Source organism: Nomascus leucogenys, chromosome 19 (assembly GCF_006542625.1).
Source record: "Nomascus leucogenys isolate Asia chromosome 19, Asia_NLE_v1, whole genome shotgun sequence".
Lineage (NCBI taxonomy): Eukaryota > Metazoa > Chordata > Mammalia > Primates > Hylobatidae > Nomascus > Nomascus leucogenys.
The window spans coordinates 61,746,920-61,774,342 of record NC_044399.1 but is presented as its reverse complement, the minus strand read 5'-3'; the positions used below and the strand labels follow the sequence as shown (position 1 = coordinate 61,774,342).

The following is a 27,423-nucleotide window of genomic DNA, read 5'->3' as shown; positions in this document are numbered from 1 at the left end:
AATGTCTTTGCTTAATATATTCTAAGAATGTGTTTGTCTCCTTACAGAAGATATTTTTGAGTTTTCCATATTTTAAAACTTTACATAAAAGGAATCATGCCTTATATATTCTGACTTGCTGTTTTTTTGCTACTATTGTGGTTTTCTTACATTCATTCATTTTCCTTGCTGCACTGTCTGATTATATGATTGTAGAGAGTGAAATTTGTTTGTCCATTCTATTTTTGATTTTTTTTTTCTATTCCATACAATGATGCTGGTTTTTGGTTCACATGTAGAGATTTTCTAGGGCCTGTGCCCAGGAATGGCAGTGCTTGGCCCAAGATTATGTACAGTGAACTATTTAATAGATGATACCAAATTTGCTAAGAAGTAATACCATTTTACATTCCCACTGGCAGCTTATGTGAGTACCGGTTTGTACACATTTTTGCCTTTACTTGATACCGTTTTTTCAGTTGGATGTGAAATAGTCTTCTCTGTGGTTTGGAAGGAGGCTGAGCTTATTTTCATTTGTTTATGGGTTATTTGGGTTCCTTATGTGCATTGTTCAAGTCTTTTGTCTATAGTCTCCTATTTTGTCATTGAAATTTTTAGGATTTCCTGAAGTCCCTTGTCAGATATCTGTATAGCAGATTTGCCTAGTTTGTGGCCTGTCACTTCACTTTTAGCCCAGTATTCACTCTTAAGTGTACACTAAGTGCATTTTAGTGCATTTTTTTTTTTTTCCAGATTTGGAGTCTCACTCTGTCACCGAGGCTGGAGTGCAGTGGTGCGATCTTGGCTCACTGCATCCTCTGCCTCCCAGGTTCAAGCGATTCTCCTGCAACAGCCTCCCGAGTAGCTGGGACTATAGATGCTTTAAGTGCTTTTAATGTATTCATAAAGTTGTACAGCTATCACCACTCTCTAATTCTAGAACATTTTTATCATTTCAAAAAGAAACTCCATACTTACTAGCAGTTACTCCCCATTTCCCCCTTTCCCCAGCCCCTGGCAACCACTAGTCTATTCTCTGTCTCTATGGACTAGCATATGCCACATATCAGAAAAAACAGAATCATATGTGACCTTTTGTATTTGGCTTCATTTATTTAGCATGTTGTCCTGATTCATCCATGTTGTATCTTGTCTCAGCACCTCGTTACTTTTTATGCCTGAATCTCATTGCATGAGTATACTATGTTTTGTTTATCCATTCATTAGTTGATGGATATTTGAGTTGTGTTCATTTTTTGACTATGATTAATAATGTATTGTGATGAGATTCATGTACTCATTTTTGTGTGGTCGTATTTTTACAATTTTCTTTATATATCTAGGAGTGGGCATATGGTAAATCTATGTTTAAATTTTTGAAGAACTTCAAAACTGTTTTCCAAAGTCTCTGTACCATTTTATATTCTTACCAGCAGTGTATGGAGGTTCCATTTTTTCCTACCTCCTTGCCAACATCTGTTATTTTCCTTTTTTAAAAAAATATAGCCATCCTTGGAGATGTGAAGTGGTATCTAGTTGTAGTTTTCATTTGCATATCCTTAATGACTAATGATGTTGAGCATCTTTTCATGTGCTGATTGGCCATTTGTATATCTTTTTAGAGAAATGTTCATTTAGATTGTTTGTTCATTATTTAATTGGATTGTCTTTTTGTTATTCTAAGAATTCTTTACATATTCTGGACATTAGTTCCTCATCAGATGTATGACTTAATAGATATTTTCTCTCGATCTGTGGGTTCTTTTCACTTTCCTGATAGTATCGTTTGATGTACAAAAGTTTTGAATTTTGTTGAAGTCCAGTTTGTTTTTTCCTTTTGTCACTCTTGCATTTGGTGTTGTATCTAAGAACCATTGCCTAATTCACAGTCACAGATTTATACCTATGTTTTCTTCTACAAATTTTATAGTTTTACCCTTATATTTGGGTCTTTGATTCTGATAGTGTTTTTTTTGGTGAACAGAATTTGTTTAGGTTTTATATGAAAACCCCCTGGGGTTATTAAGGTAATTTTACTATATTATTTTTAGGAGTTTTGTAGTTTTGCTTCTCATCTTATTCTTAGTCCCCTGGAAACTGCGTGTTGTATAGTCAGTGTTCATTTATGTTTACCTACATATTTGTCTTCTTACGTGCTCTCCATTTCTTCCTGTAACTCAAGTCTTCCATCTAGGGGAACACCCTTCTACTGAAGAACATCTCTTAGAATTTCCTTTAGTGAAGGTCTCTTAGTTGGCAAATTCAGTGTTTGTTTTGGTTTTTATGACTTAAATATTGTCTTATATTTGGCCTGTTTATTAAAAGATATATTAATTTGGTATGTGATTATTTTTTCTTAGTGCATTGTCTTCTTGCTTCCATTTTTAAGACATTAGCTCTTGGTCTAAATCCGTATTCTTTCATGGATAATGTGAATTTTCTCTCAGGTTGTTTTCAACATACTCTTTTCTTCGGGGTTCTGTTATTTTTATGATGATACATTTAGGTGTTTTTTTTTTTTCCTTTTAAATCTGTCCAACTTGAAATTCCTGAATATGAAGGGTGGAGTTTTACATCACTTTGGGAAAATTCCAAGCCATTACCTTTTTTTACAAAACCTTTCTAACAGTTTCTTGTTCTACTTATGAAATTCCTGTTAGTTGTAACATCTTATCACTCTTGTCTTCCATGTCTCTTGTTTCTCCTTCTTATTTTTTACTTCTTTGGGCTTCATTCAGAGCAATTTCTTCAGCCTGTCTTCCAGTTTACATTTTCCTTTTCAATTATATGTGATCTGCTGTCAAATCTGTCTTCAATTTCAACAATTATGTTTTTATTTCTGGAATTTCTGTTTGGCTCCTTCTCAAATCTGCCTGGTCATTTAAAAAAATTTTTTTTTGTTTTCATTGAGTTGTATTAAATTTTTATTATATGCCCAACAATTCTAATTAAGTCTTTATTGGTTTGATTTTGCTGAGTCTCTTCTTTTCTTTCTTTTGTCTTTATTTTCTTTACTTGTACAATGGTAATAATCTAGTAATAACACCAACTAAATCACATGATTGTTTTATGGATTTAGATAATGAATATATTGCATAATATCTGGTACATAGTAAATGTACATGTAGTCCATTATAATAATTAGAAATAATGAAATATAATGTATGATTATTATGAAATGTACCAGAGCCACAAATTTTATTGAGAGATATAAAGGACAACTAGAGAAAACAAAGAAATATGCCATAGCTGGATGGAAACAGTAATAATAATGTGTGTTCATCTTGCACTAAATCATGTCTCATACAATTTCATTAAAATTCCAATTAAATTTATTTTTAAAACATGGCAAATACATTGTAAAGTTAATGTAAAAGAACAAACAGGGCCAGGCTCGGTGGCTCAACCTATAATCGCAGCACTTGGAGGCCAAGGCAGGCTGGATCACCTGAGGTCAGGAGTTCGAGACCAGCCTACCCAACATGGCGAAACCCCACCTCTACTAAAAATACAAAAAATTAGCTGGGCGTGGTGGTGGGCCCCTGTAATCCCAGCTACTCTACTTGGGAGGCTGAGGCAGGAGAATCACCTGAACCCGGGAGGTAGAGGTTGCAGTGAGCTGAGATTGTGCCACTGCACTCCAGCCTGGGCAAAAAGAGTGAGACTCTGTCTCAAAAAACAAAAACAAAAACAAACAGGTGAGGAGGGAGTAGGGGTGTGTGTGTGTGTGTGTGTGTTTGCTTTTAGCCTTTGAATTGTAATGGTTTTGTCCCAGGGCTATTTGGGTACTAAGAACAAAGTGTGATTTGTTTATTCCTTAACAAGGATTCTAAAAGAAGGCCCTCTAAGCAGGAAAGAAAGGGAAGCATTGAAGAACCCTTTACCATAAAAATGATCTCAGAATTTCAAATATCTTTCTTTTGCTTGTGCAGATAACAGACTGCAAGAGTACCTATAATTCCAAAGTGGAAATGTTCCTTACAGTTTAGACTCTCTTAGTGGCTATTTATTATTATTATTTTTTAAATTTTTTTCGAATCAGGCAGCCTCCTGAGCCAGAATAGGTTCAGAAACTCCTTCTTGGTGGATTTTTATGCTTTCATTTGGGCATGGTCTGATTTACAGTACTGGGAGCTTTGACTATCACTCTTATTTATTTATTTTTTTTTGAGATGGAGTCTCCCCCTGTCGCCCAGGCTGGAGTGCAATAGTGCGATCTTGGCTCACTGCAACCTCCGCCTCCTGGGTTCAAGTGATTCTTCTGCCTCGGCCTCCTGAGTAGCTGGAGTTACAGGCTTGCACCACTATGCCGAGCTAATTTTTTGTATCTTTAATAGAGAAGGAATTTCACCATGTTGACCAGGCTGGTCTTGAGCTCCTGGGCTCAAGTGATCCACCGTCTCGGCCTCCCAAAGTGCTGGGATTACAGATGTGAGCCATTGCACCCGGCCTATCAGTCTTATTTAGTAGTATAGATAATTTTTTCCTATAGGCTATACTAGACTTAACCTTAATTTGTCTTTACCTAATTTTTCTTTTATCATCTTAGGCAGTGGACTTATGCTAAATTTATTCATGTGGATATTTTTAAAGCATTAACTAGGTATCAGGCACTGGTTTAGGTGTTGAAAAAAAGCAGCGGACAAAGCAGACAAGTCCCTGCTTGCTTCACTAGTAATACTCAGTAATATTTACAATTTATAGTTGTAATATGCTTTATATATATGTTAAGTCATTTAGTCTTTTAAAAAGCTGTATGATAGGTAGTATTATTATCCCTACCTTATTTATGAGTAGTTTAGGTGTTTGCTTAATATTGACTTAAGGGAGCCAGGCATGGTGGCTCACAGTGGTAATCCCGGCACTTTGAGAGGCCAAGGCGGGTGGATCACCTGAGGTCAGGAGTTCGAGACCATCCTGACCAACATGGTGAATCCCTGTCTCTACTAAAAAAATACAAAAATTAGCCGGGCGTGGTGGTGGCTGCCTGTAATCCCAGCTACTCAGGAGGCTGAGGCAGGAGAATCGCTTGAACCCTGGAGGCGGGGGTTGCAGTGAGCGCCATTGCACTCTAGCCTTGGTGACAGAGCAAGACTCCATCTCAAAAAAAAAAAAAAAAAAGATTGACCTAAGGACCCAGAAGCGTTCCTAGGATCACACCACCTGTAAAGGGTGACCCTGAGGCTCAAACCCAGGCACGCTAATACAGTTAGCTTTTTCTTTATACTTGCACACACCAATAGTCTATATTTTTGTAGTTTTGTTGATTGCCCTTTGACTGGAGCACTGTAACACATGAAGGTTGGGTGTTGAGGGTGGCATGGTGCCATGCTGAGTTAAGGATTAACCCTTGAACTCCTTTCTACCATATTCTGCCCAGCAAATATTAATGTATACTGTGTATCTATAACATATAAGTGTTTTTTCAGTGCTGTCAAAGGTCATTGTGATAGAGGTATGTAGAGTACCTTCATTAAATTTAACTTCTCTTATTATTTTGCTTTAAGTTTGTCAGAATTAAAATCTTTTTTTTTTTGAGATGGAGTTTTGCTCTTGTTGCCCAGGCTGGAGTGCAGTGCTGTGATCTTGACCCACTGCAACCTCCACCTCCCGGGTTCAAGTGATTCTCCTGCCTCAGCCTTCCGAGTAGCTGGGATTACAGGCATGCGCCACCATGCCCAGCTAATTTTGTATTTTTAGTAGAGATGGGGTTTTTCCATGTTGGTCAGGCTGGTCTCGAACTCCTGACCTCAGGTGATCCACCTGCCTCGGCCTCCCAAAGTGCTGGGATTACAGGTGTGAGCCACTGCACCCGGCCCAGAATTAAAATCTTAAAGGATACTTCCTCTTAGTTTTTTTTTTTTTTTTTTAAACTCTCTATCTTATGAAAATTTGTGTTGTTTGGTTATGAAATAAATCTGATTAATTCTCTTTGAGCTCTTGGTCCATGAGACCTTCGTGGATTAATTGGTTACCCTACAGAATCTGCAAGCAAAGCTTAGTAGCCTGTGTTACCTCCAGCAGTTAATCACTGCTGGGTGTGGTGTGCAGCACATGCTTGACTCTTTCTTTCTGGATCTCTTAGCAACAGCTTGAAGAAGAGGCAGCTAAACCTCCTGAGCCTGAGAAGCCTGTGTCCCCTCCTCCTGTGGAGCAGAAACACCGCAGTATTGTCCAAATTATTTATGATGAGAATCGGGTAAGCTCATACTATTTCTGGCAGCACAGGCCTTTAACCCCACTTGACTCTGCCCTTTTCAGTTTTTAATGTATCCTGGTATAATTTTAACTTTATTAAAACCTGATTTCTCTTACAATTTTGAATGTTCATAAACTGTGGCTGACTGAAGCTTGGTGTTTTTTTCCTTATTAATTGAAAGAAAGTTTACAGTTGTGCCTTAAATTATGTAATGTTTCATTTTACATTATATATTTTATAAATATTTAATCAGTGAAATTTTGTCAGCTGAGTCTCCTATTATATGAATACTGGCAAGGAAGTTTGGTAGCATATAATACAAAACAACCATTCTGCAATTTTTCACTTAATAAATGATGTTTAATGCTGACTACTGATAACATTTCAGTAAAGATAGGTCATTGCATGTGGAAATGAACTTTCTTATCAGCATTAGTTCATAGTCGATAGTTGGGCTGTGGTTTGAACTTCAGTTAAAAAGTTCAAGGTGGGGCATGGTGGCTCATGCCCATAATCCCAGTACTTTGGGAGGCCGAGGCGAGTAGATCACTTGAGGTCAGGAGTTCAAGACCAGCCTGGCCAACATGGAGAAACCCTGTCTCTACTAAAAATACAAAAATTAGCCAGGCGTGGTGGCGCATGCCTGTAGTCCCAGCTACTCGAGAGGCTGAGGCAGGAGAATCGGTTGAACCTGGGAGGTAGAGGTTGTAGCGAGCCGAGATTGAGCCACTTCACTCCAGCCTAGACAACAGACCGAAACTCAAGTCTCAAAAAAAAAACAAAGTTCAAGGTAGATTTTGACCTTTAGGTAGACTTTGCTTTTTTAGGTTTACTTTCATACTCTTAATTAAAAATACTCATGGATTCGGAAAAACCAGGCATGAATTCTATGAATTATTTTTGTAATATCAAAGTTAGTTATGGCCAGAATATGGCCCAGGAACTAGCAGTTAGAGGGAAATTGATTTTACCTCAACATGAAGAAAGTGTCTGTTTAACAGTGGGCTTCCAGAAGTCCACAGTGCAAAAAATGATAATATGCTTTGTACTGTGGCATAGAATAGGCTTTTTAGCTAAAGGCGTGATCATCAGGTAAAATTTGGGATTGTTGTTTTGATTGATTTGATTTGTAGTGTGTGGATTCATCTGTCAGTCTATCTTACACATACAGTCTGTAACTTTATAGTAGTCCACAGCCGAAAGGAAATTGACCTTAAGTAAAGCAACTGTGAATTAATAAATATTTATGCACATGTACTTCTGAACTTAAAAGCTGAATAAATAAATAAATACACATTTATAGGAATGATCTTGGATTTAGATATACATGTATCAAGTAGATAACAGAGTCATCAGAAATACACTTATGGTAATGGTGTTATGGGCAGGTAAAAATATGGGCAATTAATATTATTTTTCTTGGCTGAGTTCAACATTGGTCCAATTTATTGTATGGCCACAGCAGTCTACATGAAGATAAATCCAATAAAGGAAGGGAAGGAGGTGACCATGCCTAAGTTGGGGGCTGTGGCCCAGGATATACAGTTGCTCCCTTGTTTAAGAAAAGCCCAAAATAATGGGGTTTTATGTGAAATCTCTGATTTGTTTAAAAAAAAAAAAAAGTCCTCTGCATAGCTGCAAAACACTTTTGTGGGCTCATGGGCTCCATGGCCAGTTCGTGACTGTGACCTCAGGGATAAAATAAGTAGGCATTAGTGGTGATACCAATGGAGATTTGATAGTTTTTTTTTTTTTTTAAGTTTTATAAAATGTTTCTTTTTTAGTATGAATTATTTTTCAAATAAATTGGATTTGGTAATAATTATTAATGGATTTATTAATGAGCCTTGTCTTACACTATTAATGAATTCTGTGGTTGCCTCACTGGGATTTGAGGACTGAATACTATTGAACAAGATCTGATCTAATAGAGAATTTAATTGGTGTTTAATTTTTATATATAGATGTTTTTATTAATTAGTATAGTGTTTCTTGGTGCACATTAGCAAAACTTGAAAACTCCTTTTGTACCTCTTCCTTCTGTTTTAACATTTCCACATTTGGTTTGTTGTTCATTTTATGAAGAAAACCAAATCCGAAATCTGTTTTAGTGTTAGACTTGCCTTCCTATGCTGAAGACTGTTTCTAACCCACAGCAACTATAGAAGTCATCTTTCTTTTCCTTTTTTTCTTTTATTTTTCTTTCATTTTTCTTCTCCACCCTCTCCTTTCTTTTCTCCCTCTCCCTCTTCTCTTCCCTTTCCTTTCCTTTCTTTCTTTTCTTTTTTTTTTTTTTTTTTTGAGACAGAGTTTTGGTTTGTCCCCGAGGCTGGAGTGCTGTGGCACAATCTCGGCCCACTGCAACCTCCACCTCCCAGGTTCAAGCAATTCTCCTACCTCAGCCTCCCAAGTAACTGGGATTACAGGGGTGAGCCACCACACTCAGCTAATTTTTGTATTTTTAGTAGAGACGGGGTTTCGCTGTGTTGGCCAGGCTGGTCTTGAACTCCTGGGCTCAAGTCATCTACCAATCTTGGCCTCCCAAAGTGTTGGGATTACAGGCGTCAGCCACTGCACCAGGCCTCTTTTCTTTTATTCCTTCTTTTCTTTCTAACAGACAGGGTCTCGCTATGTTGTCCAGGTCTCGAACTGCTGGCTTCAAGCGATCCACCTGCCTCAGTCTCCGAAAGTATTGAGATTACATATGTGAGCCCCCATGCCTCACCTCATCTTTTCTTTCTTATGTATGTTTTATACATGTACCTGTGCAGTTTCAGAATTGTAACAGGGAGGGAGCTCCCAGAGGGGAGGAGGAGAGCACAGTGGGCCTGGAACCCAGGCTTTCTCATATGTACTCCCCAAGGCTTTTTCTGCCCCAATATGCTGCCTTTTGAAAGGCCCTCCCTGCCTCTTTAGCATTTTTTAATGAATGAGCCTATCTGTTTCAGCGCCATAGGCAAGGAGGAATGGGGTAATTACAGAAGTACACCTCCCTCTTATTTCTTGGGTGGCAGCAGTCTACACTAGTTGGAATTAAGCCAAGTGTGGCTTAAGAGATCGAGGGACCATTTCTTTTATTTAGAAAGGTAGTGGGAGGAAAAAAACTGCCCCAAAGTGTTAATTTTAAAGTTGACTTCCTGAGAAAAGTTGACTTGCATCATAGTTAAATTTCAGTCTAAGTTTGTTTAGTCTCTAAACAGACTATTTTTAACAGTTCAATTTGATATTACCCTATCAGTTGTAAGTTCCAAAAATATTTGTAAATATTCTAATTTCAGAAGAATAATACGTATAGAAAAGTGATTGTTGGGCTGTACTAGAGAAATTTGCAGAATATCTTGTGTGTGCGTGTGTGTGTGTGTGTGTGTGTGTATTTTTTTTTTTTTTTTTGAGACGAACCCTTGTTCTGTTGCCCAGGCTAGAGTGCAGTGGCACGATCTTGGCTCACTACAACCTCCACCTCCCGGGTTCAAGTGATTCTCCCGCCTCAGCCTCCCAAGTAGCTGGGATTATAGGCACATGCCACCGTGCCTGGCTAATTTTTGCATTTTTAGTAGAGATGGGGTTTCGCCATGTTAGCAGGCTGGTCTTGAACTCCTGGCCTCAAGTGATCCACCTGCCTAGGCCTCCCAAAGTGTTGGTATTACAGGCGTGAGCCACCGCGACCTGCCTTCTTTATATTTTGATGGGTTGATTTGCAAGAGAATGTGACGTCAGAAGAAAGAAAAGGGTGATGGTAGGAAGTATATTCTGTGCCAGCACCTCTGGTCATCTAGGCCAGCATCCTAGGAATTATCCAGTTCTCTCTCTTTGCTACTTCATGTATGTTGAGGTAATCAATGAAGAGCGTTAGTCCCACCTCCTGAATATTGGTCTGGTCTTGCGCTTCTTTCCTCTACCTTTATCATTAGCTTAATTTGAGCCTTCATCTCCCACATAGTTATTGAGTCTCACGCTTCAGTCTTTTCTTTCTAACCCATCTTTCATATTTTCATCCCATTTAATGATTCTCCAAATAGAACCTTTTGATTATTTCCCACTTTATACAGAATAGCCCAAGCCTTTATTGATGCTTACATGCTTACCCGTCTGGCCCTTGCCCCATACTCTTTTCTTAGTAATATCCCACCAGAAGAGGTTTTGGATGTTCCCTTGTTAGTAATGTCTTTACCCTGCTATGTTGCCCCTGCTATCAGGTGGCCCCGTGTTTTGTCTTTTCTGCTGAGCACACTGTTACCTCAAGCCCCAGTTCAAGTATCATTTTCTCTAGGAAGACTTTCAAGACCCCTCATCTTCCTATGGCGGGAAGGCTTATCTTACTCATTATTTTCTTAGTGTCTAGTGAGTGCTTTGCACATAGAACATACCGAACGTATGTTGAAGAATTATTTACTTCTATCTGTAGACTTAGAATACAAATTGTAATACGAACATATGAGGGTCTTAAGTTAAAATTTTTGTTGCCAAAATATTGATAGATTAATCTTAGCAAGGGAAGATTTCTGCTAGGTAACACTTTGGTCTAGATTATTTTACTTTTGAAAACAGCAACTGGGTGCTGTGGCTCACACCTGTAATCCCAGAGCTTTGGGAGACTGAGATGGGGGCATTATTTGAGTCCAGGAAGTTGGGGCTCCAGTGAGCTATGATCGTGCCATTGTGTTCCAGCCTGGGTGACAGAGTGAGACCCTGTCTCAAAAAAAAAAAAAAAAAAGGAAATAGCATGTTACAAATACATATAATTCAGCATTTTTTAACTACTGAGCACTTTGAATAATTCAAATTAGCAGTTTTCTTTGTTGTTCATCTATTACTAAGGATTCCTTGTAACTAGAAAATTAGCTCATTAACAGCCTTCTCTTCAAAGAGATCAATGTGGCTTACCACAGTAAAGAGTGGCCATTTTATGGTATTTTATTGCTTTAAGTTTCTATTAAAGATGATATGAGTTAAAGTATGTAGAATGTTTGGGGGATTTATTTCTAATAGTGAATTGTCATTCCCTCTCTCCAGTTTTTTAATATAATTATTTGCTTTTTAAAAACTTAACAATTCTTCAGGCATTGCTTCCAATACAAATGTTAAGTTTTGACTGAATTTGGTGAGGAAAGCTATGAAAATACAATTTCAGAGTTTTCTATCATTGTAACTACAAATTAAGAAAAAATAAAAAATAACTGGAGCATATTTCAGCCTGTCATGTAGAAGAAGGATATTTGGAAATAAGGATAAGTTCATCTATAGATTAGTCTTAGATAAATATTTCTAAATAATGATTTTGCACTTAGATAATGTAATTTTTAATTATATGATACAACAATGTCTTTATCTCTAGAAAAAAGCAGAAGAAGCTCATAAAATTTTTGAAGGTCTTGGCCCAAAAGTTGAACTGGTAAGTAAGAAATTTTTTCATTTCTAGTGATTTTTTTTTTTTTTTTTTTTTTTTTTTGGTGGTAGTTTTTCTTGGGATAAGATGGAATATGATCCATTTATTTTGGGATAAGAGAGCTGTAGCTGAGCAGAGTTTGAGATGAAGTTTAAAGTAATGATGAGTGAACTTGGTTACCTTTGCAGAGCTTTGCAGAAGCATCATCTTGAGCTTGTTTTTGCTTGAGCAGCTATTTAATCCTTCTAGGTAGAATGAGAATTAAGAACAGAATTAGAAAGCTCTTTGAATGTTACTGTTAAAATAGTGACAATGGTTAATACTTCCTAGTATTAGGGAATATTAATACTTTGAAATTAAAAATCTGTGCATAAATATGCTTATGGGAAATAATGGATTTATAAACTGTATTATGGGAGTGACAGGAGGTGGGATTAACAGTTACTCAGGGAATCTAAAAGTTAGGAGGTTTTGCCACAATGGGATACCATCTCATACCAGTTAGAATGTCAATCATTAAAAAGTCAGGAAACAACAGGTGCTGGAGAGGATGTGGAGAAATAGGAACGCTTTTACACTGTTGATGGGAGTGTAAACTAGTTCAACCATTGTAGAAGACAGTGTGGCAATTCCTCAAGGATCTAGAACTAGAAATACCATTTGACCCAGCAATCCCATTACTGGATACATACCCAAAGGATTATAAATCATGCTACTATAAAGACATATGGCACACGTATGTTTGTTGCGGCACTGTTCACAATAGCAAAGACTTGGGGCCGGGCGCGGTGGCTCACGCTTGTAATCCCAGCACTTTTGGAGGCCAAGGCGGGCGGATCATGAGGTCAGGAGATCGAGACCATGGTGAAACCCTGTCTCTACTAAAAATACAAAAAATTAGCTGGGCGTGGTGGCGGGCGCCTGTAGTCCCAGCTACTCAGAGAGGCTGAGGCAGGAGAATGGCGTGAACCCAGGAGGCAGAGCTTGCAGTGAGCCGAGATTGTGCCACTGCACTCCAGCCTGGGCGACAGAGCAAGACTCCGTCTCAAAAAAAAAAAAAAAAAAAAGACTTGAAACCAACCCAAATGTCCATCAATGATAGACTGGATTAAGAAAATGTGTCACATATACACCGTGGAATACTATGCAGCCATAAAAAAGGAGGAGTTCGTGTTCTTTGTAGGGACATGGATGAAGCTGGAAACCATTATTCTCAGCAAACTATCGCAAGGACAAAAAACCAAACACCGCATGTTCTCACTCGTAGGTGGGAATTGAACAATGAGAACACATGGACACAGGAGGGGGAACATCACACACCGGGGCCTGTTGTGGGGTTGGGGGAGTGGGGAGGGATAGCATTAGGAGATAAACCTAATGTAAATGACGAGTTAATGGGTGCAGCACACCAACATGGCACATGTATACATGTGTAACAAACCTGCACGTTGTGCACATGTACTCTAGAACTTAAAGTATAATTAAAAAAATAAGTAAATAAAAAAATAAAAGTTTGGAGGTTTTGGTAGGGCATGTTATTGTGTAGATCCATTAGTACTTTACCTGTGCTTACATTAAAATTATGTTTCTTTGTCTCTTCATAGACATATGTGCAAGATTTTATACATAAATATTTGATTTCTTTTATAGCCACTCTATAACCAGCCATCAGATACCAAGGTGTACCATGAGAACATCAAGACGTAAGTATTGATCATCTTTGGAGTTCTTCAATTAAAGACCATATATTCTATAAAGAGATATTTTTGTTATCTGCTGACATTATTATAATATATTGTAGGTATGTTTTAGATTTGTGTAATTTGCTTTCGTTTTACTATATGTTATCTTCCTCTGGCTTCTTGGGGGTTGGGGTAACAGCTTTGAGTTTCCGAGGCCAAAAAATGAAATAAATTATTGCATAAAACTAGCTGGTTTTATAATCTGCTAGTAAAAAAGGTGGATACTTAACATTGAAATGGCTTACCTTGAGGCTTGAATTTTTTGCCTCCTGTTTTGTCTTTTTTTCAGTGGAGTACCTGCAAGGCGCATGATGAAGTAAGATAATGAAGCTTTTTCATTTAAGACTAGTGATGACACCGTCCCCCACCAAGCCACATCTGCCATTGCAAAGTAGAAGTGCCACGGATCATTTTATCATTATTCAAAATCCTATTCTAGGGAAATCCCTTCTATGACTCTTGCTAATGACGGTATTTGTAGACCCTTCTGCCATTTAATGTCCTGGTGCCTTGGAAGCGCTCAGTCACCTCGTGGGTGAGGAGGCTGCTCCAGAATGTAGTTTGCTTAGCCTTGCTCATCCTAGTACCAGGCCTTTATGGATGCAGATTTTGGAATAAGAGAATAAGTGAAAAGAAAATCTAATTTCTTAATCTGATTGAAGTAAGAGAGGAAGCTAGATAGATATCTTTTTTTAAAAAAAAAATTATACTTTAAGAGAATCTTAGGTGCATTATTCTTAGTTTGTGAAAAAATGTGATATTTCTACTTTATATGTTTTATTAAGTATAACCAGAACATTATAATTATTTACTAGTATGGTTATTAATGAGCACATTGCTATATATATATATATATTTACTTTTTTCTTTTTAAAAATTTCTTAACTGAGAGTATGTGCAATTATTGACTACTTTGCAGAACTGGTGGCAAATATAATTTGCATGGTAGTATGCATGAAAACAATTGAATTTGAATAATTTTAACTTTTGTTAAGTAAGTGGTTCATAATAAAAGTTATGTATTTGTGAATTTTTCTGTGAGATGCTACTATGATCTTGAGAACCCTTAGAAGTAAGTTAGTCAAAACTCACATATAATATACCTTGTTTTGGAACTGCCTAGCTGTTTTAACATTTTTAAAGAGTAGAAGAGCAGATAAGATCTAGTTGGCTACTTAATGACTTTTTTTTTTTTCCCACAAAGCCTCAGTGTTATGTTTGTGTTGTGTCCTGTTTCTCCTGATACAGTCTGGAGAGCAGCTCTGTCCGATTTATTTCATGTCATCCACATTGCCTATTTAGTGCTCAGCACACCATCCTAGATGGATTACTGACTGGCTGACTTCATTTAAATTCCTAGGAAACATTTAAGATTGTATTTGTTGATTATCATTTGCTTTTGAGTAACGTATCCTTAAAATTAGAGCAAACTGAGTATATGGTAATGCTTCCCTGTATGACACCTTTTGAAATATTTCCTCAGCTGCATGCATCTGTATGAGTCATTCAGTAGCTGTTCTTTCATCACCATCATTTGCTTTGTATGAAATAGCAAATGTACATTTTAATAATTCTTTTCATCTCTTGGCTACTTTTTCATATAGCCAGCTCCTGCTTGTCCATACTTATTTGAGTGGAGCCAGTGTCACTGTTAGTCCTGAGTGGCAGATAATCCAAAAAATTACTTCTTCTTGCCTTGGCTTTGTATTTATATTTGAATAATCAGCTTGAAATCCTTTCTGGAAGTAGGTGGGGTATAAATATGTATATTTGAACCTGCATGTCATTGTTTTTGAAGGTCACAATGCTTCAAATTTAAAAAGCGATTAAGATATATTAGAAATCTTCCTATTTTGACACATTGCCCTGCATTACTTCTTAGAGTGGATTGTGTCATTCTGTGACTGAAGAAAATCTTCTGTTTAAAGCAGAAGTCACCTATCTCTACATATGTTGGTATACATTATCCTCGTAGAAGGGAGGTTAGCGCCTGATGTAGGGAGGTAACTGTGAAAACGTTTCCTTCTCTTCTGCCTCCCTTCCCCAAAGAGTAAGATGTTTATGTCACCAGAGTTGTTAAGAAGGATAAGTAACTAATTTTAATTTGAAAATATTTGCCTTATAATTGGATGTGCTAATTGAAAGTTAACTATTTTGTATTAAGTCTTACTGTAGAATGGGAGGAACTTTAGTCAGTTCTAATTTTTGCAAAAATTATAAAGTCTTATTTTGCAGGGTAAAAAAATTAGGATTAACTTTGTTTACATCATAAATTCTTAAGTGATCTTTGCCTATTTTCCAGTGTCTCTGGAAAAAAAGTGAATGCATTATTAAATTGTGCTTTTTCTTAATGTCATGCAACCATATTTTTCTCTTCTAGAAACCAGGTGATGAGGAAAAAACTCATTTTATTTTTTAAAAGAAGAAATCATGCAAGAAAACAAAGGGTGAGGTCCTATCCTTGTTAACTGAAATTTGTACAGCTTTCCCATTCATGCTCATTTAGGCATTCACTTTCCTACTATTAATGAGAGTGCTCCTTGACTCCATTTGAGGATAAGTGCTGATTTAGAAAGTAACCGTATATATATATGACTTAAATCTAATTCTAGTAACATTTTGATACCATACCTTACATTTAATATTATCAAATTAATTTCATTGGTCATCTATCTAGAACATTTTCATTTAGTCAGAATAAAATGGTGAGTAGTTTAAAAGAATATGGAAGATAATTTAGTTTCTTAAGCCTCAAACAGTTGTAGGTAAGTTGCAGTCATGCTGATTAGACATTACTATTCTTTCTTTTATTAGAAACGGGGTCAGCTAGGATTCAGCTTTTTCAAATTCAAATGGTTTTCCATATTTTTTTATGACTTTCAGTCCAAAAGTTTTGTGGTTGTATAATTTTCATGGGAATTAAGTTATAGAAAATATAATGCCAGTGATTTTATTTTCATAATATGTTTATACTAATTTTACAGATAAACTGTTAATACATTTAAACTGAAGTGTCTACTAAATAAATGCTACTCTTTAAATTGACATAAAAAATGAACTTTGTGCCTTAAGTTAATGACGTGACAGTTTGAGTTGTAAAGCTCAAGAGTCAGCAGCTTTTATTTGGTGGGAAACGTCTAATGTTCTAATTTGCCAGTCTGGTCAGATACTATCTTAAATTACTGGTCTTGAGTTGTTTTTTTTGCCAAGAACATATAAATATCAAGTAAGAAATTAGTTCATGTATTTTTTTTTTTTCCTTTCCAAGTAATTTTGTTGTAATTCTGGTACTCGCTAAATAAGTTCACTAGTGGTGCAAACACTGTAAGGTTTGTATTTTCACCGATTTGCTTAAATATCGCTTGGCTGTGTACTCTGTCCCATATATCATTCTGCAAAGGTGAGCAAGATAGCCATATGGTTTTAGTAGTTAGGGGGAGCCTGAGGTGATGGAAGTCAGACAGGTCAGTCCTACTATTGGATCACACCGTGGTCATGGACTACGGATGACTGAGGAGGACGCCTAAGGCAGATAGGAATTATGAGGGGACGTTTCAGGGGAAAACCAATTCTCTGCAAACTTGTATATGCAGAGGGAGTGGCTTAAGTGAAGGTCTGGGAGCCAGAGGGAGTGTAGACTGAGCTGGCAGTGTGGTGAGAAATGAGGCTGCTGAGGGAAGCCAGAGCCAGGTTGTATACTGTCCTGGAGGTTGCGTAATGTTTGGGTTTGCATTTTAAGAATTTGCATTTAGCAGGACGAGTGCAGTGGCTCACGCCTGTAATCCCAGCACTCTGGGAGGCCAAGGCAGGTGGATCACCTGAGGTCGGGAGTTTGAGACCCGCCTGACCAACACGGAGAAACTCCATCTCTGCCAAAAATACAAAATTAGCCGGGCGTGGTGGTGCATGCCTGTAAACTCAGCTACTCAGGAGGCTGAGGCAGGAGAATAACTTGAACCCGGGAGGCGGAGGTTGCAGTGAGTGAGATCGCGCCATTGCACTCCAGCCTGGGCAACAAGAGCGAAACTCGGTCTCAAAAAAAAGAATTTGCATTTGGCTACAACATTAAGAATGCATGGGAGCTATTGTTCTGATCTAGGTGAGGGATGGTGGATGGTGTTGGCCTGGATTATAAGGGTAGCAGTAGAAAGGAGAAAAGGTGAAGGGCACAGAAGACATATAGGAGTAATTGAGAAGTGGGAGTGGGGTGTGGTGCGGACTGTGAGGAAGATAATATTCTCTTCTCCAATGCCACTTCCTTAAGATGACCATGTTAGCAGTTTTTCATGAACCCTTCCTCACTTTCCTCTATCCGTGTGTCATCAAATATATTGATAGTTCTTTGTCCATAATGGAAGGTTCGTTTGTCTTTTCTTCTCTATTTAGAAAATGGTATCATAGGCCGGGCGCGGTGGCTCATGCCTGTAATCCCAGCACTTTGGGAGGCCGAGGCGGGTGGATCACAAGGTCAGGAGATCGAGACCATCCTAGCTAACGCGGTGAAACCCTGTCTCTACTAAAAATACAAAAAATTAGCCGGGCGTGGTGGCGGGCACCTGTAGTCCCAGCTGCTCGGAAGGCTGAGGCAGGAGAATGGCATGAACCCGGGAGGCGGAGCTTGCGGTGAGCCGAGATCCTACCACTGCACTCCAGCCTGGGCGACAGAGCAAGACTCTGTCTCAAAAAAAAAAAAATGGTATCATAATTCACTTACTTCTCTAAAAGCATTAATTCTCAATTTCATGTAGTTCAATGGATTTCTGTTTTTTTGTTTTGTTTTGTTTTGTTTTGTTTTTGTCTGTTGCCCAGGTTGGAGTGCAGTGGCTCAATCTCTGCTCACTGCAACCTCCGCCTCCTGGGTTCAAGCGATTCTCCTGCCTCAGCCTCCCAAGTAGCTGGGACTACAGGTGCCCGCCACCACGCCTGGCTAATTTTTGTATTTTTAGTAGAGACGGGGTTTCACCATATTGGCCAGGCTGGTCTCAAACTCCTGACCTTGTGATCCACCCGCCTCAGCCTCCCAAAGTGCTGGGATTACAAGTGTGAGCCACTGCGCCCAGCCTGGATTTCTTTTTATGATAAAGTACAACCAACCATTTTCTGCCTTTTTCATACTGTCAAAATGTTTTATTATATAGCATTATTTATAATAGCAAAAAATGACAATCAACCAGAACCTCCAACAATGGATTGGTTAAAGTGTGTGTGTTTTGTTTCGCAGATTGGAAGGATAACAACAAAATGTTCATATGGTTGCCTTTGGGTAATTGGTCAGATTATGAACTATTTACATGTTTGTATTTTTGATTTTCCATTTTTTGGGGACAACAGTGACATAATGTTTTAAGCAAAATAAAAGTAACTGGTCAGTTACTACTAGTAGTAGGTGTCAAGTAGTTTATAAATATGCATAGTCTTAATGTTAACTAAAATATCCAGCCAACCTGTGCTCTATGTGTTGATCTTGGTAGGAAACAGAGCTACCTTTCCTCTCTCCTCTTTCTGCTTTTCGTTCACAATTGAGTCATAAGCCAAATGTACTTCTGACTTAACCTTAAGAAGTAGCATTTATTTTAAAGTATTAGGTTTGTCAGAATCAGAGTTTAGTTTAATTATTATTAATTTGCTACGGATATTTAATAGGAACAAAAAATCTGCCAGCGTTATGATCAGCTCATGGAGGCATGGGAGAAAAAAGTGGACAGAATAGAAAATAATCCTCGGAGGAAAGCTAAAGAAAGCAAAACAAGGGAATACTATGAAAAGCAGTTTCCAGAAATTCGAAAACAAAGAGAACAGCAAGAAAGATTTCAGCGGTGAGTAGTTTGATGTTTAATGACTGTGATATTTTTCTTCAAATATTTATTGTTTCTTGAAACTGATCATGAAGAAAGTTTAAGAATTTTTATGTTGTGGACACATAGAGGGGAACAACACATACTGGGGCCTATTGGAAGGTGGAGGGTAGAGGATGGAAGGAGGGAGAGGGATCAGGAAAAATAACTAGTGCGTACTAGGTTTAATAGCAGAGTGATGAAATAATCTGTACAACAAATCCCCATGACACAGGTTTACCTATATAACAAACTTGCACATGTACCCACGGACTTAAAAGTTAAAATAACTTTATGTTGAAAAGAAAACTTTATTATCAACCGGTAAACATTGTCTTAGTAAATTTAATTTTTTATATTATCCTGTTGAATCTAAATGTAAATGATTATTTTGAAATTAATTCTGAAGTTCCTAAAAGTATTACATCCTTTGGAAATGACAGTGAGTAAGAACAGACCTAAATATCCTTTAGTCCTTCATTACCAACATATTCAAACTATATTCAGTTGATGGCCAATTAAGAAATTCTTTGATAGATTCTGATTTGTTTTACTTTTAGCGAACAGATATTTTACAAAGATTTTAAAAGCTTTAGTTTTCTTTTTCATTGTCTCATGTAAGAGTCATGTAAGCCCCTTAACTCACAATTAAATTTTTGTAAGAGATGTTGGTTGAGTTTTTTCTCTCCTTTTAAAAATGTTTCACGTATTTTTCTAAGTCTACTACAGGGCATACAAAGAATGCCATTTGAAATGGAAATGGCATCAATAATTATGATTTTCCAGAAGTTTTCCCTAACTAGTTCTACCATTTGAACTTGAACATGTAACCTTCAAATCTCAATCGTAACATTTAAATTGTTACTAATAGGTGACACACTATATTACTTGAAAGTATATACTCAATAGTATTTTACGTTTCTTCTCTTAACTTGGTTAAACAGTTCCATTCAGAAAAGTAATCTATAGTTAATTTAATTGATACATCTTCTTTATATAAGGTCTTTAAATATATTTTTAATTTCTCCCTCATGTTTAGAGTTGGGCAGAGGGGAGCTGGTCTTTCAGCCACCATTGCTAGGAGTGAGCATGAGATTTCTGAAATTATTGATGGGCTCTCTGAGCAGGAGGTAAGAAAATGAATTTAATTCAAGTTAATTCGTTAATTATTAAAGCATTTTAACTCTGTAAACTAGGAGCTAAGGGTTTATTTGTATGTAAATGTGGGAACTTTATTGAGTGCTAGAGTTTAGACTGTCAAAGATTTGAGTGTCTGTTAAGGGGTTTTTAAACGAGGCAGTCACACAATCATACTGGAATTTTACAAAGATGGCTTTGGCAGCAAGGAGACCTGGAGAGAGGTGAGGAGGCTGTTAGGATAAAAATAAGGTTCTGAGTCAGGGCAACAGTGTTAGGGATGTATAGGAGAGTGTAATAGAAAGGTAGAATAGACAGGCCAAGATGGATGGGATGTGGGAGATGAGAAAGAGGAAGAATAGAATGTGACTCCCTTGTTTCTAGGTTAGAGGAGTAAGCTGGTGGTGCCATTTCCTAAAGTAGCAAAGGAGCATGTATTCTACACATGGCAGTATGTTCTTCAAAGGGTGTTGTCTAGCAAGTCAACCTGGGAGAGAGTTGAACTGGGGATGGTTAGATATCAGAGTCATCTGTATGCAGGTGATATAGTCCCAGGCAAGTATGGTAACATGAAGTGAAATGGGCAGGTGAATGAAAATATAGAGATTAAGTTTATATATGGAAGAGATTCATCTATGAACAAGAATGCCATTTCACTAATTTTTAAGGTGAAGATACTCTTTTGTAGCAAGTGGCATTACTTTTTCAGGCATTTCCTTGCCTGTATAAAGAGCAGAATTAATAAAATTACGAAACAGGTAATAGAGACCAAGGTATATGTTTGACAAATGTATCTTCAGACCCAAAAGCAGTATTTCCTCCCTTGTGAAGCTTCCTCACTCACTTTCCCAAAACAGAACTCAATGTCTAGTTAGTCTCAGTTTACATTTATTTCTATTGTGTTTCTCTTTCTGTTTAATAAATATTTATGATCAGCTAAAGTGTCATCTTTATGAATGCGGTTAATATAAACCTTTGGGTCAGGCTGTCTTTGAGTTCCTGTTGCCTAATGTTTAATTGGATATTAATAAATAAATGCAGAATAAGAATAAATTTCCATTTCTAACATTGAATCTTTTTAACCCTGTTCAGACTCTCAAGATTGTTCCAAAAGCCATCTACTATTGACTGAGTTTTGCTAGTTTTGATTTTATTACATGGCTTTTCTTAAACCTCATCTCAAAATTCTGAGTCTTGTTTATCTGAAATATTGGCCTTAAGTAATGAACAAAGATATTTTTTACCATGCTTTATACTTCAAAATAAATGTTAAGTAGACTTAAATATGCAGTTAATACTTGATTTGCAAAATTAAGTGGAGTAAAGTGGATTTAATCTAAAATGTTCAATGATTTAGAAATAATTTAGATAAGTAAAATTCCTGTTTTCATACTACTTAGCACATTTAGAAGTAAAAAGCAGTGTCATGACGTCCTCTGCTCTACCATTTACTACTACTTAACCTAGCCAGTTTTTTTTCTCCTCTTTCTATGGATATTGTTGGTTTAGGTTGTGGTGGACTAACTACATCTTTGGTTTTTTGAGGAGGGGGAGTTTGAGGGGTAGTTACTACTTAAAATTGCCAATTGTGATAAGCACCTCATATGTATTATTTAAACTATGAAAATTCTGTGAAATGGAAGCTATAATTAATGGCTGTTTTGCAAGTTAAGAAACTAAAGCCCAGCTGCAGGTTAAATAATTTGTCCAAGGTCACAAATTAATAAATAGTGGAGCCAGATACTCAACCCAGGCAGTCTGACTCTGGAACTGTGTGTTCTTTTCCATATCTATATTCAATCAAGTCTATTCTTTCAACAAATATTTATAGCCTATTGTGTGCCAAACTTTCCTTTAAGCATTGGGAATACAGTGGTGAATTAAACCATCAAGTTGCTTGATCTCATGAAAAATTACTTGTGGGACGGTTGCAGTAAGTTTTTCTCCAGGATGAAAAAATAGCCTATTTGTACAGAGTTTGTCTTTTTGTTGATATATGTTGTAGGATTCTATCAGTATTTGATTATGATACCCTGTTTTGCATTCATAACTAAATAAAAGTATATAGTATGCTCTTATAAGTTACTGTGTTTCAGAATTCTGGTTAAACTAGCCCTGGAGGAGGTATAGAACTATATAAACTATATCTCAGAGTTCCTTGAACCATTTTACTTCTCAGATTGTTCTTATACTGATCAAAATAGACTTTTACAGGTGGTTTTTCTTTCTTTTCTTATTTCTGATATTCTCCTTTCCCAAAGAGAGGATTCCAAGGTGATTTTTGGTGCATTGAAATACATAACCCTTTAGGGACAATTACAATATTTAGTCAGAGATATATCCCACACTCAAGCTTTTCAGTGCATTGTTATGTGATTTCAGGATCTTAGCCATTTCTAGAGACACCTTTGAGTTATCAGTGTTCCAGAGCACACCAGCTTCACTGTGCCCAGATTTCTGGAGATGTACTTCTTTTGGAATACATTTATGATGTTATCCTTGCTAAATTTTATCTCAAGCCCTAAATACATATTGCACATAATATTGCATAATATCAGGACAAGTGGATTTTTCTTTTTCTTTTTCTTTTTTTTTTTGAGATAGGAGATAGGGTCTTACTTTGTCACCCAGGCTGGAGTGCAATGGTGCAACCTTTGCTTGCTGCATCCTTCACCTCCCAGGCTCAAGTGATCCTCCCACCTCAGTCTCCTGAATAGCTGGGACTACTGGTACACCACTATGCCCAGCTAACTTTTTGTTTGTTTGTTTGAGATGCCGTCTCGCTCTGTCAGCCAGACTGGAATGCAGTGGCACAATCTTGGCTCACTGCAACCTCTGCGTCCCAGGTTCAAGCAATTCTACTCCCTCAGCCTCCCGAGTAGCTGGGACTACAGGCGCATGCCAGCACACCCAGCTAATTTTTGTATATTTAGTAGAAACAGGGTTTCACCATGTTGGCCAAGCTGGTCTCAAACTCCTGACCTCAGGTGATCCACCTGCGTTGGCCTCCCAAAGTGCTGGGATTACAGGTGTGAGCCACCCCACCTGGCCTCTCACTTAGCTAATTAAAAAAATTTATTTTGTAGAGATGGGGTCTCACTATACTGCCCAGATTAGACTTGGACTCCTGGGCTCAAGCAGTCCTCCTGCCTTGGCCTCCAAAAGTGCTAGGATTACAAGCATAAGCCACTGTGCCCAGCAATTTTTCATTTCTTTTGTAGCAGTATGTTCAAGAGCTTTAAAACATAACCACTTACTCTATATTGCTTTTAAAATTACCTCTAAAGCACATGATTGAAATGACATTCAGCTCTTGGAATGTGTAGCCATTATTTCTACAATGACAGTAAATCTCTGTTAAATTTCTTTATTTGCTCTTTGACTGATTCCATGAGGAAAGATCTGTAAGTACATGATTGAAATGACATTCAGCCCTTGGAATATGTAGCCATTATTTCTACAATGGCGAGTAAATCTCTGTTAAATTTCTTTATTTGCTTTTTGACTGATTCCATGAGGAAACATTTGTAAGCATCTAAAATTAGTTTATGTATTGAGGTAATTTCAACCTAATGTGTAATTTCAATCTAAACACTATAGTGTTCAAACTGATTGAGAGTGTCCCAGGAAATTAGAGACTTTGTAAGGACTTGACTATTAGGCAGTATCCACTTTTATGAGGAAAATTTTTAGGGAAATACCTTTTCTTATATTTGGGTAAATACTTGTAATTTGGGTAAAAGCTTTTAAATAGAAGTTTGTACTTATAAATTTCCTCAGTTAAACTTTGGGAAAAATAAGTTCTGCGTGTGTAACAAAGTTTTAGTTGAAACAAGCTTCATTTCTAAGAATAACAGCCTTAAATTTTCAGTGGAAAGATGATGTAAAATTAGCAAGAAGCATTTAATAGTAAAGTGAGTTTAATTTAAAATCACTGACTTAAATTTTGATGCCTGTTTGCTTATTTTTCTATTTATTGTTCTCTAATATGACGGTAAAAGTTGTTCTCTAAAATGATGTTGAGACTTTAAAAAATGAGACTAATATGATAATTAAATGCTCCATCAGATCACCACTTCAGTGAACTTGACATTACTTTTTATCTTCCAGGTCTAAAATTTTATTATGTTAAGTATCAGCTTAGTTTAAGAAAAGAATTCTTCTCAAAGGAGTAGATTATTTAAAAAATGATATGGATATTCTCTGCCTCTGTAATTCATACAGTGAATATTTATTAGGTGTATGAGTAATGATTGTATGTTAGATGCTGTAGTATACACTGCTATTGTTATTAAACTGCATACATGGTTTTTTAGTGTATATTAAGAGCATTGGTCCATGGCCCTCCTTAAATTTCTAGTTTATGTTTTATTCTAAGTAAATTGTATTTTTTTTCCAGAATAATGAGAAACAAATGCGGCAGCTCTCTGTGATTCCACCTATGATGTTTGATGCAGAACAAAGACGAGTCAAGTTCATTAACATGAATGGGCTTATGGAGGACCCTATGAAAGTTTATAAAGATAGGCAGTTTATGAATGTTTGGACTGACCATGAAAAGGAGATCTTTAAGGACAAGTAATTTATATTTTAAATTATTCTCTAATAGACATCTACATAAGTTAGTAAAAAGTATTTGGCATTTACTTGTAAATTGAACTGTTTTCACAAAAACTTGGTCCCATTTTGGTGTTTGAATCAATACCGTGAAAAGTAGAGAATATTGATCTTCCTGTAAGTTTATAGGTGGGAAAAGAGGTAACAGATAAGAACTGGGGTTATGGAATCATGTTAAGAGTGGTTCCCAAACTTGGGTGCTGTCTGAACTTTTGGGGAGCTTTTATAAAGTACAGATTTCTATGTATTACCATAGACTAATCATTTCCTGGTGTATGGTGCCCAGAAATCTGTGCCCTTTAAAAGTCTCCAGTGATTCTACAGTTGTTCCTCAGATTGGCAGTTAGAAAGCCCTATACATAGTATTTCTCTTCTGTTTTTTTTGAGACGGAGTCTCGCTCTGTTGCTTAAGCTGGAGTCCAGTGTTGTGATCTCGGCTCACTGCAACCTCTGCCTCCCGGGTTCAAGCGATTCTCCTGCCTCAGCTTCCCGAGTAGGTGGGACTACAGGCATGTGCCACCATCCCCGGCTAATTTTTGTATTTTTAGTAGAGATGGGGTTCTGCCATGTTGGTCAGGCTGGTCTTGAACTCCTGACCTCAAGTGATCCACCTGCTTCGGCCTCCCAAAGTGCTGGGATTACAGGCGTGAGCCACCACGCCCGGCCTATACATAGTATTTCTTTTCCCAAGTTTTTTTTTTTTAGTTGTTGAAATGTTTGTGTGTGAGTGTGTTTTTGTTTTTGTTTTCACTCAGGTTTATCCAGCATCCAAAAAACTTTGGACTAATTGCATCATACTTGGAGAGGAAGGTAAGACATGGTTTGCATTGGGAATGTTTGTAGTTTTGTGATGGTTGTTACTTTGAAATTCTTGTGCTCTGACACATATAAGTAGTTAACTAGAACCGATTTTAAAAAGACTGCGAAGAGTCTCATGTGATTAATGTAATGATAATTACAATTATAAGAGAAATCTTAACACAGAACACAGAACTAAATGGTTAATGAAAGATGACCTGATTTTTATTTCCCTAAAAACACATAGATTACAATGCTTTTAGAGCGTCATTAAATTTCTAATTAAGATATTAGTCTCGTGCTCGCTTCAGCAGCATATAATACTAAAATTGGAACGATGCAGAGATTAGCATGGCCCCTGTGCAAGGATGACAAGCAAATTTGTGAATCATTCCATATTTAATAAAAAGTTGATTTTAATGTTTTTGAACAAAATATTTCAAGACTTAAAATTTGCATATATGTAATCAGAAAGGGAATTTACTCGTTAATAAGAAAATATTTGAATGTTTCTGATAGTTCCTGGCATCTTTCACATAACTTGGATTAACAACTGTAACTGTCTGTTAAAATAGTACCTATAATGTAAATAGTTTTAGAGCCTAGATATGCCTTAAAATGCTAACAATGTGTGTTGTTCTTTTTCTTTAATTTGTACTTTGAGAATACCAGAGATTTTCCTTGAAAGTAATATTTAATTAAAAAAATTTCTTTATTTCATTGGATCCTCAAAAATAATTGTTTTATTTCTTACAGAGTGTCCCTGATTGTGTTTTATATTACTATTTAACCAAGAAAAATGAGAATTATAAAGCCCTAGTCAGAAGGAATTATGGGAAACGCAGAGGCAGAAACCAGGTGTGTTTTCTTATTGTGTGGAAGATATTTCAGGATTGGGGGAAATAGGCAAGCAAAAAGTGTTAAAACAGAAGTCCTGCCCTTAGTGTGTAGTTTAAACATTGATGTTTCTGTTAAATTAATGAGGATGTTACAATTATTTTGAAGTTATATATATATATTTAATGTATTATATCTTGTATTTCAAATATATTTTAAGTTTCTAGTGTGATAAAATTAATTAGAAAAGTTTTATACCGTTTTGTCATCTGAGTCATGCATTTCAGTGTCAGCAATAATCATGTAATTAAATATGAAGCCATTAATACTTTTAATACACTATCTTTAGCCAGTCTGTTTATCTGAGGAGGGGTCAGGTAGGGTAAGGGAGAGAAATACAACATGGTACCTTGATTGGAGATTCTTTACAAAAACCTGGAACCTGATTTTGTTTCATATTAACTTATTTGTGGAGTTCAGATAGTTTAATTTCTTTCTTTCTTTTTTTTTTTTTTTTGAAACAAGAGTCTCACTCTGTCGCCCAGGCTGGAGTGCAGTGGTGCTATCTTGGCTCACTGCAACCTCCGCCTCCTAGGTTCAAGTGATTATCCTGCCTCAGCCTCCTGAGTAGCTGGGACTACAGGCGCCTGCCACCACGCTCGGCTAATTTTTGTATTTTTAGTAGAGATGGGGTTTCACCATGTTGGCCAGGATGGTCTCGATCTCCTGACTTCCGTGATCCGCCTGCCTTGGCCTCCCAAGGTGCTGGGATTACAGGCATGAGCCACCGCGCCCAGCCTAGATAGTTTAATTTCTAAAAAGCACTTTTTCTGTCTGGGTGTGGTGGCTCACGCCTGTAATCCCCGTACTTTGGGAGGCTGGGGCCAGAGGATT

At 37.1% G+C, this 27,423-nt stretch overlaps 1 protein-coding gene and 1 non-coding gene across 13 annotated transcripts in view; both read left to right on the top strand.

The window, feature by feature from the left end:
- Nucleotides 1-27,423, top strand: part of NCOR1 (nuclear receptor corepressor 1) — a 185,631-nt gene that overhangs the window by 55,677 nt on the left and 102,531 nt on the right. For 7 of the 12 annotated variants that reach the window (XM_030799740.1, XM_030799741.1, XM_030799748.1 and 4 more), the window contains exons 6-15: nucleotides 6,065-6,178; nucleotides 11,514-11,570; nucleotides 13,215-13,267; nucleotides 13,596-13,622; nucleotides 15,687-15,753; nucleotides 18,950-19,122; nucleotides 20,180-20,270; nucleotides 24,677-24,855; nucleotides 25,650-25,704; nucleotides 26,449-26,550. In XM_030799740.1, coding sequence (XP_030655600.1) covers nucleotides 6,065-6,178; nucleotides 11,514-11,570; nucleotides 13,215-13,267; nucleotides 13,596-13,622; nucleotides 15,687-15,753; nucleotides 18,950-19,122; nucleotides 20,180-20,270; nucleotides 24,677-24,855; nucleotides 25,650-25,704; nucleotides 26,449-26,550 — 918 coding nt within the window. The remainder of the gene's footprint in view (nucleotides 1-6,064; nucleotides 6,179-11,513; nucleotides 11,571-13,214; nucleotides 13,268-13,595; nucleotides 13,623-15,686; nucleotides 15,754-18,949; nucleotides 19,123-20,179; nucleotides 20,271-24,676; nucleotides 24,856-25,649; nucleotides 25,705-26,448; nucleotides 26,551-27,423) is intronic. The other 5 variants (XM_030799750.1, XM_003262619.4, XM_030799747.1 and 2 more) reach the window with 1 other exon arrangement.
- Nucleotides 25,991-26,095, top strand: LOC115831701. Its single transcript, XR_004027206.1, has one exon. It is a non-coding gene; the product is annotated as a U6 spliceosomal RNA (small nuclear RNA).